Below are 21,147 nucleotides of genomic sequence, written 5' to 3' on the forward strand. Positions count from 1 at the left end.
AATAGAGGAGTAGAGGAGGAAAAACAGAGGAATGAATAGAGGGGGAAACCGCGAAAAATAGGGGGAAAGGGAAAAATAGGGAAAATAGAGGAAAAATAAGGAAAAATAGAGGAAAATAGAGGAAAAATAGAAGAAAGTAGAGGAGGAAGAATTAGGGAAAAATAGAAGAAAATAGAGGGAAAAATAGAAGAAAAATTAGGGAAAAATAGAAGAAAATAGAGGAAAAATAGGGAGAAATAGAGGGAAAATAGCAGAAAAAACAGGGGAAAATAGAGGAAGACTAAGGAGAAAAAATAGGGGAAAGACAGAAGGAAAAAGTAGGGGAAAAATAGAAGGAAAAATAAGGGAAAAATAGGAGGAAAGATAGAAGGAAAAATAGGGGGAAAATAGAAGGAAAAATAGGGGAAAATAGGGGAAAGATAGAAGGAAAAATAGGGGAAAAATAAGGGAAAAATAGGGGAAAGATAGAAGGAAAAATAAGGGAAAAATAAGGAAAAATAGAGAGAAAAAACAGAAAAAAATAGAGAAAAATCGGAAAAAAACCGCGAAAAATCGGGAAAAAACCGCGAAAAACATCTAAGAAAAAAAGAAGAAGAAGAAGAAAAAACTCCTGAGCCCCGGACACCCAGACCCGGCGATGAACTCGTACTTCACGAACCCGTCGCTGCCGTGCCACCTCGGCGGCGGCCAGGACGTGCTGCCCAACGTGGCCGCGCTCAACTCCAGCTACGACCCCGTGCGCCACTTCGGCGGCTACGGCGCGGCCGCGGTGGCGCAGAACCGCCTCTACTCCTCTCCCTTCTACCCTTCGGCGGCGCAGGAGAACGCGGTGGTGTTCGGCTCGGGCCGCCCGGCCGCCTACGAGTACGGCTCCGGCTCCTTCTACGCGGCCGACAAGGAGGCGCTGGGCGGCGGCTGCCGCCAGGCCGCGGTGGGGCCGCCCCACGGCAGCGCCGGCGCCGCCATCGCGCAGGAGTTCCCGGGCGAGCAGGGCCGGGCGGCGGCGGAGCAGAAATCGGGCATCCAGATCTACCCCTGGATGCAGCGCATGAACTCGCACAGCGGTGAGTTGTGCTTGGGTTGTTTCACTCCTTTATTTCATATTATTTTTAATTTTCTTTGTGTTTTTTTTTCCTCTTTTTTTGGTGTTTTTATTACTATTTTTTATTTTATTGCTACCGGTTTTACCCCTAAATAAATTAAATAAACGCGCAGGGTTTTCCCTCCTTTATTTCCTATTTTTTTTCTATTTTTTTGCGGGTTTTTTTGTGGGTTTTTTTGGTTTTTTTTAAATTTTTTTTGGTGTTTTTATTATTTTTTTAAATTTTTTTTTATTTTACTGCTACCGGTTTTACCCCTAAATAAATCAAATAAACGCGCTGGGTTTTATGGCTTTTTCCCTCCTTTTTTTTCTATTTTTTTTGCGGTTTTTTTGTGGTTTTTTTCCTTCTTTTTCGGTGTTTTTATTATTTTTTTAAATTTTTTTTTATTTTACTGTTACCGGTTTTACCCCTAAATAAACGCTCAGGGTTTTATGGCTTTTTCCCTCCTTTATTTCCTATTTTTTTTCTATTTTTTTGCGGGTTTTTTGTGGATTTTTTCTTTTTTTTTTCATTTTTTTTATTTTATTGTTACCGGTTTTACTCCTAAATAAATTAAATAAACGCTCAGGGTTTTATGGCTTTTTCCCTCCTTTATTTCCTATTTTTTTAATTTTTTTTTCCTTCTTTTTCGGTTTTTTTTTTTTTTTTTTTTTTGTTATTTTTTAAATTTTACTCCTAAATAAATTAAATAAACGCTCAGGGTTTTATGGCTTTTTTCCTCCTTTATTTCCTATTTTTTTTTTAATTTTTTTGTGGGTTTTTTGGGGTTTTTTTCGGTGTTTTTTTTTTTTATTATTATTTTACTCCTAAATAAATTAAATAAACGCTCAGGGTTTTATGGCTTTTTTCCTCCTTTATTTCCTATTTTTTTTTTAATTTTTTGGGGGGGTTTTTTTTGTGTGTTTTCATTTTTTTTTTATTTTACTGCTACCGGTTTTACCCCTAAATAAATTAAATAAACGCGCTGGGGTTTTATGGCTTTTTTCCTCCTTTATTTCCTATTTTTTTTAATTTTTTGGGGGTTTTTTTGTGTGTTTTTATTTTTTTTTTATTTTACTGCTACCGGTTTTACCCCTAAATAAATTAAATAAACGAGCGGGGTTTTATGGCTTTTTTCCTCCTTTATTTCCTATTTTTTTAAATTTTTTTTTGGTGTGTTTTTATTTTTTTTTTATTTTACTGCTACCGGTTTTACCCCTAAATAAATTAAATAAACGCTCAGGGTTTTATGGCTTTTTTCCTCCCCTCCCTCCCCTTCTCTGCTATGGGGGGTTGGATTTTTATGGCGCCATAAAAACAATAATTTCGCGCAGTTTCGCGACGGGGCCGCTTTTTTTTTTTGGGGCTTGTTAGGATCGGTTTTAATTAAAAGGTTTCGTCGTCCCCCGGCGCGGTGAAATATCGGCGGTCGTAAAGAGGGGATTAAAGAGGGGGGATAAAAATAAAAATAAAAATAAAAATAAAAATAAAAATAAAAATAAAAATAAAAATAAAAATAAAGCGGCGCGGCGGGGTCGGCTGAGGGAGTTGAGCGTGGGGGGGATAAATGGGAGCGGGAGTAAAGTTTGTGATGTTAGGGATTTTTTAAAGGGATTTTTTTAGGGTTTTTTTAGGGTTTTTAGGGTCTTTTTTAAGGGATTTTTTAGGCATTTTAAAAAGGATTTTTTAGGGATTTTTTAGGGATTTTTTTAGGGCTTTTTAAAAGGGTTTTTAGGGTTTTTTAAAGGGATTTTTTAGGGATTTTTAAAAGGATTTTTTTAGGGATTTTTAAAAGGATTTTTAGGGGTTTTTTTTAGGGATTTTTTAGGGTTTTTTTAGGGGTTTTTAAGGGATTTTTAAGGGATTTTTTAGGGTTTTTTTAGGGATTTTTTAGGGATTTTTAATGGGTTTTTAAGGGATTTTTAAAGGGATTTCTTAGGGATTTTTAAGGGATTTTTTAGGGGTTTTCTAGGGGTTTTTAAGGGATTTTTTAGGGATTTTTTTAGGGGTTTTTAAGGGGTTTTTAAGGGATTTTTAAAGGGATTTCTTAGGGGTTTTTCTAGGGGTTTTAAAGGGATTTTTTAAGGGTTTTTTTAGAGATTTTTAGGGGGTTTTTAGGGATTTTAAAGGGATTTTTGTGGGATTTTTTGGGGGATTTTTTGGGGAATTTTAGGGATTTTTTAGGTTTTTTTAGGGATTATTTTAGGGATTTTTTTAGGGGGTTTTTAGGGTTTGGGGGTGACACGAGCTGGGGCCCCCGGCTCCCCCCAAATCCAGGGAATTCCGGGCAAATCTGGGCTAAAACCCCGCAAAATCAGGACTGAACCACTCAAAACCTGGGCTTAAAACCTCAAACCCTGCAAATCCTGGGCTTAAAACCTCAAAACCCGGGCTAAAAACCCCAAAATCTGGCCCAAAACCCCGCGAAATCCCCAAAATCCCTCAAAATCTGCGCTAAAACTGCAAAGTCTGGGCTTAAACCCTGAAAATCTGCGCTAAAACCCCACAAAAATCTGCGCTAAAACCCCACAAAAATCTGTGTTTGAGCCCTCAAAACGCGGCCTAAAGCCCCAAAATGTCCTGGGCTAAAATCTGCAAAATTTGGGTTAAACCCCCACAAAATTCTGGCCAAAACCCCTCAAATAATGGCCTAAAACTGCGCGAAATTTGGCCTAAAACTGCACAAAATTTGGCCTAAAACTGCACAAAATCTGGGCCAAACCTTGCAAAATCGGGGCTAAACCCTGCGAAATCCGGCCTGAACCCCCATAAAACCTTGTTTTGGAGGAAACCCTCCAAAATCTGGGCTAAAACCCTGCGAAATGTGGGCTAAAAACTTGCGCAATCCAGACTGAACCCCTCAAAACCTGGGTTAAAGCCTTAAAATCTGGGGTGAACCCCTCAAAATCCGGGCTAAACCCCCCAAAAAATCCAGACTAAACCCTCAAAATCCGGGCTAAACTCCCCAAAAAATCCAGACTAAACCCTCAAAATCCGGGCTAAACCCCTCAAAATCTGGGCTGAACCCTCACAAAATCCGAACTAAACCCCTCAAAATCCGGGCCAAACCCACAAAAATTTGAGCTAAACCCCTCGAAATTTGGGCTGAACCCCCAAAAATCTGAGCTAAACCCCTCGAAATCTGGGCTGAACCCCCAAACATTTGAGCTAAACCCCTCAAAATCCGAGCCAAACCCCCAAAAATTTGAGCTAAACCCTTCAAAATTTGGGCTGAACCCCCAAAAATCTGAGCTAGACCCCGCAAAATTTGGGCTGAACCCACAAAAATTTGAGCTAAACCCCTCAAAATCCGAATTAAACCCCCAAAAATCTGAACTAAACCCCCACAAAATCCCAAATAAACCCCTCAAAATCTGGGCCGAACCCCCAAAAATTTGAGCTAAACCCCTCAAAATTTGGGCTAAACCCCCAAAAATCTGCCCTAAACCCCTCAAAATCCGAGCTAAACCCCCAAAAATCTGAGTTAAACCCCCACAAAATCCGAACTAAACCCCTCAAAATCTGGGCTAAACCCTCAAAATCTGCGTTAAACCCCTCAAAATCCGAACTAAACCCCTCAAAACCTTCCCCAACCCCCCAAAATCTCACCTAAAGCCCCCAAAATCTCATCTAAACCCCCCAAAATCTCATCTAAGCCCCCCAAAATCTCATCTAAACCCCCCAAAACCCGGCCTAGCCCCCCAAAATCTCATCTAAACCCCCCAAAATCTCATCTAAGCCCCCCAAAACCCGGCCTAGCCTCCCAAAATCTCATCTAAAGTCCCCAAAATCTCACCTAAGCCCCCCAAAATCTCATCTAAACCCCCACAAAATCCGAACTAAACCCCTCAAAACCTTCCCCAAACCCCCCAAAATCTCATCTAAACCCCCCAAAATCCCATCTAAACCCCCCAAAATCTCATCTAAACCCCCCAAAACCCGGCCTAGCCCCCCAAAATCTCATCTAAACCCCCCAAAATCCCATCTAACCCCCCAAAATCTCACCTAAACCCCCCAAAATCTCACCTAAGCCCCCCAAAATCTCATCTAAACCCCTCAAAACCTTCCCCAAACCCCCCAAAATCCCATCTAAATCCCCCAAAATCTCATCTAAACCCCCCAAAATCTCACCTAAAGCCCTCAAAATCCGAACTAAACCCCTCAAAACCTTCCCCAAACCCCCTAAAATTTCATGTAAAGCCCCCAAAATCTCACCTAAGCCCCCCAAAACCTTCCCCAAACCCCCCAAAATCTCATCTAAGTCCCCCAAAATCTCATCTAAACCCCTCAAAATCTCATCTTAACCCCCCAAAACCCGGCCTGAGCCCCCCCAAAATCTCACCTAAACCCCCCAAAATCTCATCTAAACCCCCCAAAACCCGGCCTAGCCCCCAAAATCTCATCTAAATCCCCAAAATCCGAACTAAACCCCTCAAAACCTTCCCCAAACCCCCCAAAATTTCATGTAAAGCCCCAAAATCTCACCTAAAGCCCCCAAAATCTCATCAAAGCCCCCCAAAATCTCACCTAAACCCCCAAAATCTCACCTAAGCCCCCCAAAACCCGGCCTGAGCCCCCAAAATCTCACCTAAACCCCCCAAAACCTCATCTAAAGCCCCCAAAAATTCTCATCTAAACCCCCACAAAATCCGAACTAAACCCCTCAAAACCTTCCCCAAACCCCCCAAAATCTCACCTAAACCCCCCAAAAATCTCATTTAAACCCCCCAAAATCTCATTTAAACCCCCAAAACCTCACCTAAACCCCCCAAAATCTCATCTCAGCCCCCCAAACCCGGCCCGAGCCCCCCAATCCCAGCGCAGCCCCGGCCCCGGTTTAACCCCTGAGGCGCCGCCCCGGCTTTAACCCACGGAACCCCGCGGGGCACACGCAGCGCTTTAATTCCATTTTTTATTGAATTTTGGGCCGCCGGGGGAGGGGCCTGACCAGTTCGGGGCTGTTTTGTCTGAGGAGTTTTAGACACTTTTAGACGATTTTCCATCCGTGTTTTTTCCCGTGTTTTGGGCTGTTTTTGACGGTTTTTAGTCTGTTTTTATCAGGAAAAACAAAAAAAAAGAGCGGGTTTTTATCCTGTTTGACGGGTTTGAAATCTGTTTTTCTCCGGTTGTTTTCAGCCTGTTTTGTGCGAGGGTTTTTAGTCTGTTTGACGATTTTTGTTTGGGTTTTGAATCTGTTTGGTCTGAGGGCTTTAATCTGTTTTGGTTGACGATTTTGGGTCAGTTTGAGGGGTTTTAATCTCTTTTTTTCCTGAAGGTTTTCAGTCTGTTTGACGATTTTTAATTCGGTTTTTCTGACGATTTTGGGTCAGTTTAACGGATTTTAATCTCTTTTTTTTCCTGAAGGTTTTCAGTCTGTTTGACGTTTTTTAATTCGGTTTTTCTGACGATTTTGGGTCAGTTTGACGGGTTTTAATCTCTTTTTTTTCTGAGGGTTTTCAGTCTGTTTTGTCAGAGGGTTTTAGGTCTGTTTGACGATTTTTAATTCGGTTTTTCTGACGATTTTGGGTCAGTTTGACGGCTTTTAATCTCTTTTTTTCCTGAAGGTTTTCAGTCTGTTTGACGATTTTTAATTTGGTTTTTCTGACGATTTTGGGTCAGTTTGAGGGGTTTTAATCTCTTTTTTTTCTGAAGGTTTTCAGTTTGTTTTGTCAGACGGTTTTTGGTCTGTTTGACGATTTTTAATTCGGTTTTTCTGACGATTTTGGGTCAGTTTGAGGGGTTTTAATCTCTTTTTTTTCTGAAGGTTTTCAGTCTGTTTGACGATTTTTAATTTGGTTTTTCTGACGATTTTGGGTCAGTTTGACGGGTTTTAATCTCTTTTTTTTCCTGAAGGTTTTCAGTCTGTTTGACGATTTTTAATTCGGTTTTTCTGACGATTTTGGGTCACTTTGACGGGTTTTAATATCTTTTTTTCCTGAAGGTTTTCAGTCCGTTTTGTCAGAGGGTTTTTGGTCCGTTTGACGATTTTTAATTTGGTTTTTCTGACGATTTTGGGTCAGTTTGACGGCTTTAATTCTGCTTTTTTTCTGACCATTTTAGGCCTGTTTAACTGTTTTTATCCACTTTGACGCTTTCAAATCCGTTTTTTCTGATGCTTTCCAGTCTGTTTTGTCTGACGACTTTAATCTGTTTTGTTTGGCGATTTTTAGTCACTTTGACGCTTTCAAATCAGTTTTTTCTGTCAGTTTTCCGTCTGTTTTTTCTGACGACTTTAATCTGATTTTTCTGTCTCTTTTTAGCCAGTTTGATGCTTTCAAATCTATTTTTTCTGTCGGTTTCCAGTCTGTTTTGTCCGAAGATTTTGGGGCTGTTTTAGGGGTTTTTACCGTGTTTTTTTCCTGACCCTTTCCAGCCTGTTTTGTCTGATGATTTTGGGGCACTTTGATGGTTTTAAATCCATTTTTCCTGACCCTTTCCAGCCTGTTTTTTCTGATGATTTTGGGGTTGTTTGACGGTTTTAAATCCATTTTCCCTGACCCTTTCCAGCCTGTTTTGCCTGATGATTTTGGGGCAGTTTGATGGTTTTAAATCTGTTTTTCCTGACGGTTTCCGGCCCGTTTTGCCTGAGCATTTTACCTGAGGGTTTCGGGGCTGTCTGACGGGTTTAAAAATCCGTTTTTCCTGACTGTTTTCAGTCTGTTTTCTCTGATGATTTCGGGGCTGTTTGACGGGTTTGAAATCCATTTTTCCAGCCTGTTTTCTCTGATCATTTTGGGGGTTTGATGGTTTTAAATCTGTTTTTCCTGACGGTTTTCAGTCTGTTTTTTCTGATAATTTTGGGGCTGTTTGATGGTTTTAAATCCGTTTTTCCTGACGGTTTTCAGTGAGGGTTTCGGGGCTGTCTGACGGGTTTAAATCCGTTTTTCCTGACTGTTTTCAGTCTGTTTTCTCTGATGATTTCGGGGCTGTCTGACGGGTTTAAAATCCATTTTTCCTGAGGGTTTTTAGTCTGTTTTCAGTGAGGGTTTCGGGGCTGTCTGACGGGTTAAAAATCCATTTTTCCTGACGCTTTCCAGTCTGTTTTCTCTGATGATTTCGGGGCTGTCTGACGGGTTTTAAATCCATTTTTCCTGACGGTTTTCAGTCTGTTTTCTCTGAGGGTTTCGGGGCTGTTTGACGGTTTCAAATCCATTTTTCCTGACCCTTTCCAGCCTGTTTTCTCTGATGATTTTGGGGCTGTTTGACGGTTTAAAATCCATTTTTCCTCACTGTTTTCAGTCTGTTTTGTCTGAGGGTTTCGGGGCTGTCTGACGGGTTTAAAATCTGTTTTTCCTGACCCTTTCCAGTCTGTTTTCTCTGCTGATTTTGGGGCTGTTTGACGGGTTTAAAATCCGTTTTCCCTGACGGTTTTCAGTCTGTTTTCTCTGATGATTTTGGGGCTCTCTGACGGGTTTAAAATCCGTTTTTCCTGACTTTTTTCAGCCTGTTTTGTCTGAGGGTTCCGGGGCTGTTTGGCGGGTTTTAAATCCATTTTTCCAGCCTGTTTTCTCTGATGATTTCGGGGCTGTCTGACGGGTTTAAAATCCGTTTTTCCTGACTGTTTTCAGTCTGTTTTCTCTGAGGGTTTTAGGGCTGTCTGACGGGTTTTAAATCCGTTTTTCCTGACGGTTTTCTCTGATGATTTTGGGGCTGTCTGACGGGTTTGAAATCCATTTTTCCAGCCTGTTTTCAGTGAGGGTTTAGGGGCTGTCTGACGGGTTTAAAATCCGTTTTTCCTCACTATTTTCTCTGCTGATTTTGGGGCTGTCTGACGGGTTTGAAATCCATTTTTCCAGCCTGTTTTCTCTGATAATTTTGGGGGTTTGATGGTTTTAAATCTGTTTTTCCTGACGGTTTTTAGTCTGGTTTTTTCTGCTGATTTTGGGGTTGTCTGACGGGTTTAAATCCGTTTTTCCTGACTGTTTTCAGTCTGTTTTCTCTGATGATTTCGGGGCTGTCTGAGGGGTTTAAAATCCATTTTTCCAGTCTGTTTTCAGTGAGGGTTTTGGGGCTGTCTGACGGGTTTAAAATCCATTTATCCTGACGGTTTTTAGTCTGGTTTTTTCTGCTGGTTTTGGGGCTGTCTGACGGGTTTAAATCAGTTTTTCCTGACGGTTTTTAGTCTGTGTTTTCTGATAAATATTGGGGGTTTGATGGTTTTAAATCTATTTTTCCTGATGGTTTCCAGCCCGTTTTGCCTGAGCATTTCACCTGAGGGTTTCGGGGCTGTCTGAGGGGTTTAAATCCATTTTTCCTGACTGTTTTCAGTCTGTTTTCTCTGATGATTTCGGGGCTGTTTGATGGTTTAAAATCCATTTTTCCTGACTGTTTTCAGTCTGTTTTCTCTGCTGATTTTGGGGCTGTCTGACGGGTTTAAATCCATTTTTCCTGACTATTTTCAGTGAGGGTTTTAGGGCTGTCTGAGGGGTTTAAATCCATTTTTCCTGACTGTTTTCTCTGCTGATTTTGGGGCTGTCTGACGGGTTTTAAATCCGTTTTTCCTGAGGGTTTTCAGTCTGTTTTCAGTGAGGGTTTCGGGGCTGTCTGACGGGTTTAAAATCCATTTTCCCTCACTATTTCCCCTCCGTTTCCCCTCTTTAGGAGTGGGCTACGGCGCCGACCGCCGCCGGGGCCGCCAGATCTACTCTCGGTACCAAACCTTGGAATTGGAGAAGGAATTTCACTTCAACCGCTACCTGACCCGGCGGCGCCGCATCGAGATCGCCAACGCGCTGTGCCTGAGCGAGCGCCAGATCAAAATCTGGTTCCAGAACCGCAGAATGAAGTGGAAAAAGGAGACGAACCTGAGCTCCACGCTGGCCGGGGCCGGAGGAGGAGGAGGAGGAGGAGGAGGAGGAGGAGGAGGAGGAGGAGGAGGAGCGGCGGCCGCCGACAGCCTGGCCAAGGAGGAGAAGCGCGACGAGACAGAGGAGGAGAAAAAGGAATGATGGATTTCCGTTCTTTTTGTTGGCCCCTTTCATCCCTCTTTTTGTCCTATTTATCGTCGAAAAAAAAAATTAAAATTATATTAAAATTAAAAAAAATGGGGTGGGGGAAATTAAGAATAAACGGAATAAAAAGGGAGAGGTGGGCTGAGAAAAGGGAAAGGAGGAGAAGCGCGATGAGACAGAGGAGGAGAAGAAGGAATGATGGATTTCGGTTCTTTTTGTCGCCCCCCTCCCTTTCCTTCGCGTCTCTTTTTTGTCCTATTTATCGTCGAAAAAAAAAATTAAAATTATATTAAAATTAAAATAAAAGGTGGTGGGGAGGGCGGAATGATAGGGAAATTAAAAATAAATGAAATTAAAGGGAAAGGGAATGGAGGAGAAGCGCGACGAGACAGAGGAGGAGAAGAAGGAATGATGGATTTTGGTTCTTTTTGTCGACCCCCGTCCGTTTCCTTCGCATCTCTTTTTTGTCCTATTTATCGTCGAAAAAAATAATTCAAATTATATTAAAATTAAAATAAAAGGTGGTGGGGAGGGCGGAATGATAGGGAAATTAAAAATAAATGAAATTAAAGGGAGAGAAAAGGGAATGGAGGAGAAGAAGGAATGATGGATTTCGGTTCTTTTCGTCTCCCCCTTTCATCCCTTTCCTTCCTTTTTTTGTCCTATTTATCGTCGAAAAAACAATAAGTAAAATTATATTAAACTTAAAAAAAAATGTGGTGGGGGAAATCAAGAATAAACGGAATAAAAAGGGACAGGTGGGGTGAGAAAAGGGAATGGAGGAGAAGAAGGAATTATGGATTTTTTGGTTCTTTTTGTGGCCCCCTCTCATCCCCTTTCTTCCTCTTTTTTGTCCTATTTATCGTCAAAAAAAAAAAAAATTAAAATTATATTAAAAACGTGTTGGTGGGGAGGGCGGAATTGTGGGGAAAATTGAGAATAAATGGAATAAAAAGGGAGAGCGGGGTGAGAAAAGAGGGGGAAAGCGGAAAAGTGAAATTGGAGCGGAGGAGAGGCGAAAAACGGGAATTAAAAAAGAGAAAAAGTGAAAAAAGTTCAGGAATTGAAAAGCGGGGAAGTTAAAAAAAGTTCAGGAATTGAAAAAGTGAAAAAAAAATTCAGGAATTTAAAAAACGGAAAAGTGGAAAAAAGTTCGGGAATTAGAGCGGAAAAGTGGCAAAAATTCAGGAATTAAAAAGTGCAAAAATTCAGGAATTCAAAAGTTCAGGAATGAAAAAGTGGAGGAACGAAAAAAGCAAAGAAAAAAAAGAAAAATGCAGAAATAAAGAAAAAAAATAAAAAATGGAGGAGTGAATGCGGAGGAATGAATGTGCAGAATTTAATTAATTAATTAATTAATGCGGAGAAATGAGCGAGGAGGAATTCATTAATTAATGAATTCATTAATTAATGAGAGAGCTCCTCAAACCCCCCCCAAAAATCTCCCGCTCCGAAATCCCCGCACCCCAAAAATGGGGAAAATCGGGCGGAAATTGGGGCAAAAATTGGGGTAAAATCGGGGAAAAATGGGCAAAAATGGGGCAAAAATGGGCAAAAAATGGGGCAAAAATTGGGGTAAAATGGGGCAAAAATTGGGGCCACCAATTCCCCCCGAAGCTCAGCGATTCCCGGTGAGAAAATTCCGATTTTCCTCGGGGAAATGCCCTAAAAAAGCGATTTTTCGGCCCAAATTTGCCTTTTTTTTTTCCCTGGGCTCATCCCCGCATCTACAAACTGTGACGGTTTCTGTGTGAATAATTTTTCTCTGTGTTCGTGGTACCTGTATTTATATTTATGTTTAGCGCTGTAATGTTCGGAAAAAAAATAAAAAAAAAAAGGGGGAAAAAATGAAAAAAAATTTAAAAAAAATGAATGGAGTTCATAGAGGTAGAGAGAAAAAAAAAGTGATAAAAATTAAAAAAAACGGAGAAAAATGTTATAAAAAATTCAATAAAATGGAAATCTTGTGTTAAACCCTCTCATGTACAAAAAAACAAAAAATCCCCGGATTTCTGTCGAGTATTTAATGAAATAAAATCGGAATATTATTTTTGAAAGTTGCCCCCAGCGGCCTCTGTGGGAACCTCGTGCTTGGAAAATTCATTTTTTATTTCGCTTTTTCCTGCCCCAAAATCGCATCCCCGGTGTCGTCTTTTCTGCGCCTCAAAAAAACGGGAAAAATGGGAAAAAAATGAAAAAAAAGGGGGGAAATAAGGGAAAAAAAATGGGGAAAATTGACATTTTTTGTGTTTTTTTTGGGGTAATTTCCATGATGAAATCGAGATTTTAATGCGGATTTCCAAAGTTCCACAATTCCTCCTTTTTAAACCCCCGAGGGGTGAAAAGTTCGGTTTTTCTATTATAATTTATGATTTATTGGTGATTTATTGGTGATTTATTGGTGATTTATGGGTGATGGATGTGGGGTTTGTTAATTCATTAATTAATGATTTTTTTTGTGGGGTTTATTTTATTTTTCCCTCCGATTTTCATCCCAATAAAAACCTCCCCAGGGAATGGGGGAAGGGGGAAAATGCCATTTTTTATCATTTTTATCATTTTTTTATCCTTTTTTTTAATCCTTTTTTATCATTTTTTATCCTTTTTTATCCTTTTTTATCCTTTTTTATAATTTTTTATCCTTTTTAGCGTTTTTTTACCCGGAGCCTCACCCTTGAGGAGATCGGAAATCGTGGATTTAACACCGGAAAAATGGATAAAAATCGGATTTTTTCCTTCATTTTCTTGTTTTTTGGAGATTTTCTGGGAATCCCGACGGTGGCAGAATGAGAAATCCCTGGAAAAAAAATAAAAATAAAAATAAATAAATTAGATTTATTTCTTAAAGGAGAAATCACTGAAAAAAAAAAATAAAATTAGATTTATTTATTAAAGGAGAAATCCCTGGAAAACAAAAAATTAGATTTATTTCTTAAAGGAGAAATCCCTGGAAAAAAAATTAAAAATAAATAAATTAGATTTATTTCTTAAAGGAGAAATCCCTGGAAAAAAAATTAGATTTATTTCTTAAAGGAGAAATTCCTTGGAAAAAAAAAAAATAAATAAATTAGATTTATTTATTAAAGGAGAAATCCCTGGAAAAAAAAATAAAAATAAATAAATTAGATTTATTTCTTAAAGGAGAAATCCCTGGAAAAAAAATAAAATTAGATTTATTTATTAAAGGAGAAATCCCCGGAAAAAAAATAAAAATAAATAAATTAGATTTATTTCTTAAAGGAGAAATCCCTGGAAAAAAAATAAAACCAAATAAATTAGATTTATTTATTAAAGGAGAAATTCCTTGGAAAAAAAAATAAAAATAAATAAATAAGATTTATTTATTAAAGGAGAAATCCCTGGGAAAAAAATAAAAATAATAAATAAATTAGATTTATTTCTTAAAGGAAAAGGAGAGGATTTTGGCAAGCAGGGAGAAAAAGGCACGAAAAGAGGAAATAATGGTAAAAGAAGGGGAAATTGATGGTTTTAAAAGGAAATAATCGTAAAAAAGGGGAATGACCATTAAAAAAGGGAAATAATCGTAAAAGAAAAGTAAATAATCGTAAAAAGAAAGGGAAAATAATCGTAAAAAAAAAAGGGAAAATAATCGTAAAAAAGGGAAATAATCGTAAAAAAAGGGAAATAATCGTAAAAAAGGGAAATAATCCTAATAAAAAGGAGCCCGGGGAGGTTTTTATTCCCCTCCCGTCCTTTGCTTCTCTCCAGGGTGGAATTTGTGCAAAAAAAAAAAGGGGAAAAAACCACAAAAAAAACCCAAAAAATGAGGAAAAACCCCCCCCAAAAATGAGGGAAAAAACCACAAAAAAACCCCAAAAAATGAGGAAAAAACCCCCCAAAAAACCCAAAAAATTGAGGGAAAAAACCCCAAAAAATGAGGAAAAAACCCCCCAAAAAACCCCAAAAAATGAGGAAAAAATCCCCCAAAAATGAGGAAAAAAAACCCCAAAAAACCCAAAAAATGAGGGAAAAAAACCACAAAAAACCCCCCAAAAATGAGGAAAAAAACCCCCCAAAAATGAGGGAAAAAAACACAAAAAAACCCCAAAAATTGAGGGAAAAAGCCCCCAAAAATGAGGAAAAAACCCACAAAAAAAAACACCCAAAAATGAGGAAAAAAACCCCAAAAATGAGGGAAAAAACCACAAAAAAAACCCAAAATGAGGAAAAAACCCCCCAAAAAATGAGGGAAAAAACCACAAAAAAACCCCAAAAAATGAGGGAAAAAAACCCCAAAAAATGAGGGAAAAAACCACAAAAAATACCCCAAAAATGAGGAAAAAACCCCCCCAAAAATGAGGAAAAAACCACAAAAAAAACCCAAAAAATGAGGAAAAAACCCCCCAAAAATGAGGGAAAAAACCACAAAAAAACCCCAAAAATGAGGGAAAAAAACCCCCAAAAATCCCAAAATATTGAGGGAAAAAACCCAAAAAATGAGGGAAAAACCTCCCAAAAAACCCCAAAAAATTGAGGGAAAAAACCAAAAAAATGAGGAAAAAAACCCCCAAAAACCCTCAAAAATGAGGAAAAAAACCCCCAAAAATGAGGAAAAAACCCCCCAAAAATGAGGGAAAAAACCACAAAAAAAAAACCCCCAAAAATGAGGAAAAAAAACCCCAAAAATGAGGAAAAAAACCACAAAAAAACCCCAAAAATGAGGAAAAAACCCCCCAAAAAATGAGGAAAAAAACCACAAAAAAAACCCCAAAAATGAGGAAAAAACCCCCCAAAAAATGAGGGAAAAAACCACAAAAAAATGAGGGAAAAAACGACAAAAAAACCCCCAAAAATGAGGAAAAACCCCCAAAAATGAGGGAAAAAACCACAAAAAAACCCCAAAAAATGAGGGAAAAAACCACAAAAAAAAAAAACCCAAAAAATGAGGAAAAAACCCCCCAAAAATGAGGAAAAAAACCACAAAAAAACCCCAAAAATGAGGAAAAAACCCCCCAAAAATGAGGGAAAAAACCACAAAAAAACCCCCCAAAAATGAGGAAAAAAACCACAAAAAAACCCCAAAAATGAGGAAAAAACCCCCCAAAAATGAGGAAAAAAACCACAAAAAAACCCCAAAAATGAGGAAAAAAAAAAACCAAAAATGAGGGAAAAAAACCACAAAAAATGAGGAAAAAACCACAAAAAAACCCCAAAAATGAGGGAAAAAACCACAAAAAATGAGGAAAAAAAACCACAAAAAAAACCCAAAAATGAGGAAAAAACCCCCCAAAAATGAGGAAAAAAGCCCCCAAAAAACCCAAAAAAATTGAGGGAAAAAACCAAAAAAATGAGGAAAAAAACCCCCAAAAAACCCCAAAAAATGAGGAAAAAAAACCACAAAAAATGAGGGAAAAAACCACAAAAAATGAGGAAAAAAACCCCAAAAAAACCCCAAAAATGAGGAAAAAAACCCCAAAAAAACCCCAAAAAATTGAGGAAAAAAAAACCCAAAAAATGAGGAAAAAAACCCCAAAAATTGAGGGAAAAAACCCCCAAAAAATTAGGAAAAAACTCCAAAAATGAGGAAAAAAAACCCCCAAAAATGAGGGAAAAAAACCACAAAAAACCCCAAAAAATTGAGGGAAAAAACCCCAAAAAATGAGGAAAAAACCCCCCCAAAAATGAGTTAAAAAACCACAAAAAAAACCCCAAAAATGAGGAAAAAAACCCCAAAAATGAGGAAAAAAACCACAAAAAAACCCCAAAAAATGAGGAAAAAAAACCCCAAAAAACTGAGGGAAAAAACCCCAAAAAATGAGGAAAAAGCCCCAAAACCTCTGGGCAGGAACGGGGTCGGAAATTCCGATTTTTCCCAGGATTTTCTCTCCCGGAGCCTTTGAGGAAGAGGCACCGATAAATTGTGGGGAAAGAGAAAATAAAAATTAAAAAATTTATTAAAAACCCCGAGGAAAAGCGAGAAAGGGAAAAAAAATAAATAAATTAAAATTTAAAAATAAAATCCAAGGAATGTAAAATTTTGGAGAGTCGGAGGAGAAGCGGCCCAAAAATAACCCTGGGGGGAAAAAAATGAGATTTTATTTAATTTATTTTAATTTTTTGGGTGGGTTTTGTTTAGGGGGAAAAAGGGAAAAATGGGGAAAAAATGGGGAAAAAAAGGGGAAAAAGGGGAGGAAAAAGGGGAGAAAAAGAGAAATAAAAACGGAGGAAAGGGAAGAAAAAGGGAGGAAAGGGAAAGAAATTAAAATAAGGAAAGGGAATAAAGAAAAAATATAATTAAAAAAAAGGAGGAAGAAAAGGAAATAAAAGGGGAAAAAATCGAAAATAATAAAGGAGGAATAAAAGGAGGGAAATATATAATTTTAATATAAATTATTCCGGTATTCAAAGCAAGCAACGAGCCCTGAAATGGAGGAGGGGAAAATGAAAAATATATTAAAAAAAATTAAAAATATTTTTTAAAAATTAAAAATATTTAAAAAAAAACCCCTAAAAGTATTTTAAAAAACTTAAAAATATATAAAAATAAAATTAAAAATATTTTTAAAAATTAAAAATATTAAAAAATAAAATTAAAAATAATTTTAAAAATTAAAAATATTTAAAAAACCCCTAAAAGTATTTTTAAAAAATTAAAAATATTTAAAAATAAAATGTAAAATATTTTTAAAAATTAAAAATATTCAAAAATAAAATAAAAAATATTTTTAAAATTAAAAATATTTTAAAAAATTAAAAATATTAAAAAACCCCTAAAAGTATTTTAAAAAAATTAAAAATATTTAAAAATAATATTAAAAATATTTTTAAAAAATTAAAAATATTAAAAAACCCCTAAAAGTATTTTTAAAAAATTAAAAATATTTTAAAAAACCCTAAAAGTATTTTTAAAAAATTAAAAATATTAAAAAATAAAATTAAAAATATTTAAAAAAAAAATTCAAAAATAAAATTAAAAATATTTTAAAAAAATAAAAACATTCAAAAATACAATTAAAATATTCTAAAAAAATTAAAAATATTCAAAAATAAAATTAAAAATATTTTAAAAAATTAAAAATATATAAAAATAAAATTAAAAATATTTAAAAAAATTAAAAATATTCAAAAATAAAATTAAAACTATTTAAAAAAATTAAAAATATTAAAAATAAAATTAAAAATATTTTTAAAAATCAAAAATATAAAAAAATAAAATTAAAAATATTTTAAAAAATAAAAACATTCAAAAATAAAACTAAAAATATTTTTAAAAATTAAAAATATTTAAAAAATAAAATTAAAAATATTTAAAATAATTAAAAATATTAAAAAATAAAACTAAAAACATTTTAAAAAATTAAAAATATTAAAAATAAATTTAAAAATATGTTAAAACATTAAAAATATTTAAAAATAAAATTAAAACTATTTTAAAAAATTAAAAATATTAATAAATCAAATAAAAATAATTCAAGAAAGGGGCAGAGCGGGGCCGGCGGTGCCTCGGGGCAGCGCTAGGTGCCGCTGCCGCCCCGCCCCGCACTGAAAAACCCAAAAAAGCGGAAAAAAAGGGAATTTTCCCAAAGCCTCGCCCGGGGCCGCCCCCCCTGCACGTGACGGGGCCGGAAAAATAAAAATCCGAATTTGGGGCGGAAAATGCCGAGAATGGCCCAGCCCGGGGTTTATTCCGCTTTTTTCACCTTTTATTTTCAATTTTTTTACCTTTTTTTACCTTTTATTTGGAATTTTTCTCTATTTTTTTCCCTGTTTCCAATGGTTTATTTTCTATTTTTTTTTAATTTAAATAATTTATTTAATATTTTTGGCCGTTTTTAGGAGTTTTTGATGGGTTTGGATTTTTGGAGATTTTTTAAAGATTTTTTTTCGATTCGGCGCCGTCTTTGGGTGAAGGAGGAAATTTCGAGAGAGGAGAATCGGCCCCGGAATTGAAGAGGTTTTGGGGAAAAAATGGGAAATTAAAGGGGAAAAAAGGGGAAAAATAAAAAGGGAAAATGGGAAAAAAAGAGGGGGGAAAATGGGGTAAAAGAGGGAGGAAAAAGGGGAAAAATGGGGGGAAAAAAGAGGGAAAATGAGAGAAAATAGAGGGGGAAAGGGGATTAAAAATAAGGAAAAATGAGATAAAAAGAGAGCAAAAAAGGAGATTAAAATAGAGGGAAAGGGGGTAAAAAGAGGGGGAAAAGGTGATTAAAAAGCAGGAAAATTGAGATTAAAATGGGAGGAAAAAGGGGATTAAAAATAAGGAAAAAGGAGATTAAAAGAGAAAAAAAATGAGATAAAAAGAGAGGGGAAAGGTGATTAAAAAGAAGGAAAATTAAGATTTAAAAGGGAGGGGAAAGGAGATTAAAAGAGAGGGGAAAGAGGGTAAAAAGAAGGAAAATTGAGATTAAAAAGAGAAGAAAAAGGAGATTAAAATAAGGAAAAAGGAGATAAAAAGAGAGCAAAAAATGAGATAAAAAGAGAGGGGAAAGGGGGTAAAAAAGAGGGGGGAAAGGTGATTAAAAAGCAGGAAAATTGAGATTAAAAAGAGAGGAAAAAGGGGTTTAAAAATAGAGGAAAAAGGAGATTAAAAATAAGGAAAATGGAGATAAAAAGAGGAAAAAAAATGAGATAAAAAGAGAGGGGAAAGGGGAAAAAAAGAGGGGGGAAAAGGTGATTAAAAAGAAGGAAAATTGAGATTAAAAAGAGACGAAAAAGGGGATTAAAAATAAGGAAAAAGGAGTTAAAAAGAGAGCAAAAAATGAGATAAAAAGAGAGGGGAAAGAGGTAAAAAGAGAGGAAAATTGAGATTAAAATAGAGGAAAAAGGGGATTAAAATAAGGAAAAAGGAGTTAAAAAGAGAGCAAAAAATGAGATAAAAAGAGAAGGGAAATGGTTAAAAAGAGGGGGAAAAAGGTGATTAAAAAGAAGGAAAATGAAGATTAAAAAGGGAGGAGAAAGGAGATTAAAAGAGAGGGGAAAGGGGGTGAAAAGAGGGGGGAAGGTGATTGAAAAGAAGGAAAATTGAGATTTAAAAGAGAGGAAAAAGGGGATTAAAAATAAGGAAAAAGGAGATTAAAAGAGAAAAAAATGAGATAAAAAGAGGGGGAAAAGGTGATTAAAAAGAAGGAAAATTAAGATTTAAAAGGGAGGAGAAAGGAGATTAAAAGAGAGCGAAAAAGGAGATTAAAAGAGAGGGGAAAGAGGGTAAAAAGAGAGGAAAATGAAGATTAAAAAGAGAGGAAAAGGGGATTAAAAATAAGGAAAAAGGAATTAAAAGAGAAAAAAAAAGAGATAAAAAGAGGGGGGAAAGGTGATTAAAAAGAAGGAAAATTAAGATTTAAAAGGGAGGAGAAAGGAGATTAAAATAAGGAAAAAGGAGATAAAAAGAGGAATAAAATGAGATAAAAAGAGAGAGGAAAGGGGGTAAAAAGCGGGGGGAAAGGTGATTACAAAGAGACGAAAAAGGGGATTAAAATGAGGAAAAAGGAGTTAAAAAGAGAGCAAAAAATGAGATAAAAGGAGGGGGGAAAGGTGATTAAAAAGCAGGAAAATGAAGATTAAAATGGGAGGAGAAAGGAGATTAAAAGAGAGGGGAAAGGGGATAAAAAGAGGGGGAAAAGTGATTAAAAAGCAGGAAAATTGAGATTAAAAATAGAGGAAAAAGGGAATTAAAATAAGGAGAAAGGAGATAAAAAATAGAGGAGAAAGGGGGGTAAAAAGAGGGGGAAAGTGGTTAAAAAGAGAGGAAAATTGAGATTAAAAAAGAGGAAAAAGGTGATTAAAAATAAGGAAAAAGGAGATAAAAAGAGAAAACAAATGAGATAAAAAGAGAGGGGAAAGGGGGTAAAAAGAGGGGGGAAAGTGATTAAAAAGAAGGAAAATGAAGATTAAAAAGGGAGGAGAAAGGAGATTAAAAGAGAGCGAAAAAGGAGATTAAAAGAGAGGGGAAAGAGGGTAAAAAGAAGGAAAATTGAGATTAAAAATAGAGGAAAAGGGGATTAAAATAAGGAAAAAGGAGATTAAATGTGAGCCAAAAAGGAGATAAAAATAGAGGAGAAAGGGGGTAAAAAGAGGGGGGAAAGTGATTTAAAATGAGGAAATTTGAGATTAAAAATAGAGGAAAAAGGGGATTAAAATAAGGAAAAAGGAGATAAAAAGAGAAAAAAAAATGAGATAAAAAGAGAGGAGAAAGGGGTCAAAAAGAGGGGGGAAAAGTGATTAAAAATGAGGAAAATTGAGATTAAAAAGAGAGAAAAAGGGGATTAAAAATAAGAAAAAAGGAGGTAAAAAGAGGGGGGAAAGTGATTAAAAAAAGAGGAAAATTGAGATTAAAAAGAGAGGAAAATGGGGATGAAAGTGAGGAAAAAGGAGCTGAGGAAAGTGGGAAGGAGGAGATAAGAGAGAAAGAAAAAGGGAGATAAAAGAGAGGAAAACAGAGATAAAAGATCAGAAAAATTGACATTAAAAGAGAAAAGATGGAGGGAAAATTGAGAGAAAAAAGGGGGAAAAATATAAAATATAAAAATATAAAAATATAAAAATATAAAAATATAAAATATAAAAATATAAAATATAAAAAAGAGAGGAAAAAGAGCTGAAAAAGGAGGGGAATCCCTGCCGGGGTTCTTTTGGCAGAAATTGGGAATTTTTTCCATGGGAATCTCTGGAAATTCGGGAATTGCGGAGGCGCCCCCCGCCTTCATCCCCTCCCTCCTCCTCCTCCTCCTGAATTTTGGGGTAAAATCCCGAATTTTGGGGGTAAATTCCCGAATTTTGGGGGCGAATTCCCGAATTTTCGGGGCCAATTCCCGAATTTTTGGGGGCAATTCCCGGATTTTGGGGGCAATTCCTGAATTTTGGGGCCAATTCCCGGATTTTGGGGGCCAATTCCCGAATTTTGGGGGCGAAACCTCCCTGTCCCTCCGAGGGGGGCAGAAATTCGGATTTTCCCCCTTTTTTTTCCTCTTTATTTTCCCCTTTTCCCCCCTTTATTTTCCATTTTTCCCCTTTATTTTCCCAATTTCTCCGCGATTTTCTTGCCTTTTTTTGAATTTTGGTGCAATTTTTCCCCATTTTTCCCTAACCCAAATTTCCCCCTTTTCCCCTTTATTCCCAATTTTTCCCATTTCCCCCTTTATTCCTCTTTTTTCCGC

At 36.5% G+C, this 21,147-nt stretch overlaps 1 protein-coding gene across 1 annotated transcript; it reads left to right on the forward strand.

The window, feature by feature from the left end:
- The first annotated feature begins 606 nt into the window (after nt 1–606).
- Nucleotides 607–10,030, forward strand: HOXC6 (homeobox C6). Its single transcript, XM_074530832.1, has 2 exons — nt 607–1,064; nt 9,684–10,030. The coding sequence occupies exons 1-2, from the start codon at nt 638–640 to the stop codon at nt 10,028–10,030; spliced, it is 774 nt and encodes a 257-aa protein (XP_074386933.1). The 5' UTR covers nt 607–637.
- The last annotated feature ends 11,117 nt before the right edge of the window (nt 10,031–21,147 follow it).

The sequence above is a fragment of the Zonotrichia albicollis genome, chromosome 33 (genome assembly GCF_047830755.1).
Source record: "Zonotrichia albicollis isolate bZonAlb1 chromosome 33, bZonAlb1.hap1, whole genome shotgun sequence".
Lineage (NCBI taxonomy): Eukaryota > Metazoa > Chordata > Aves > Passeriformes > Passerellidae > Zonotrichia > Zonotrichia albicollis.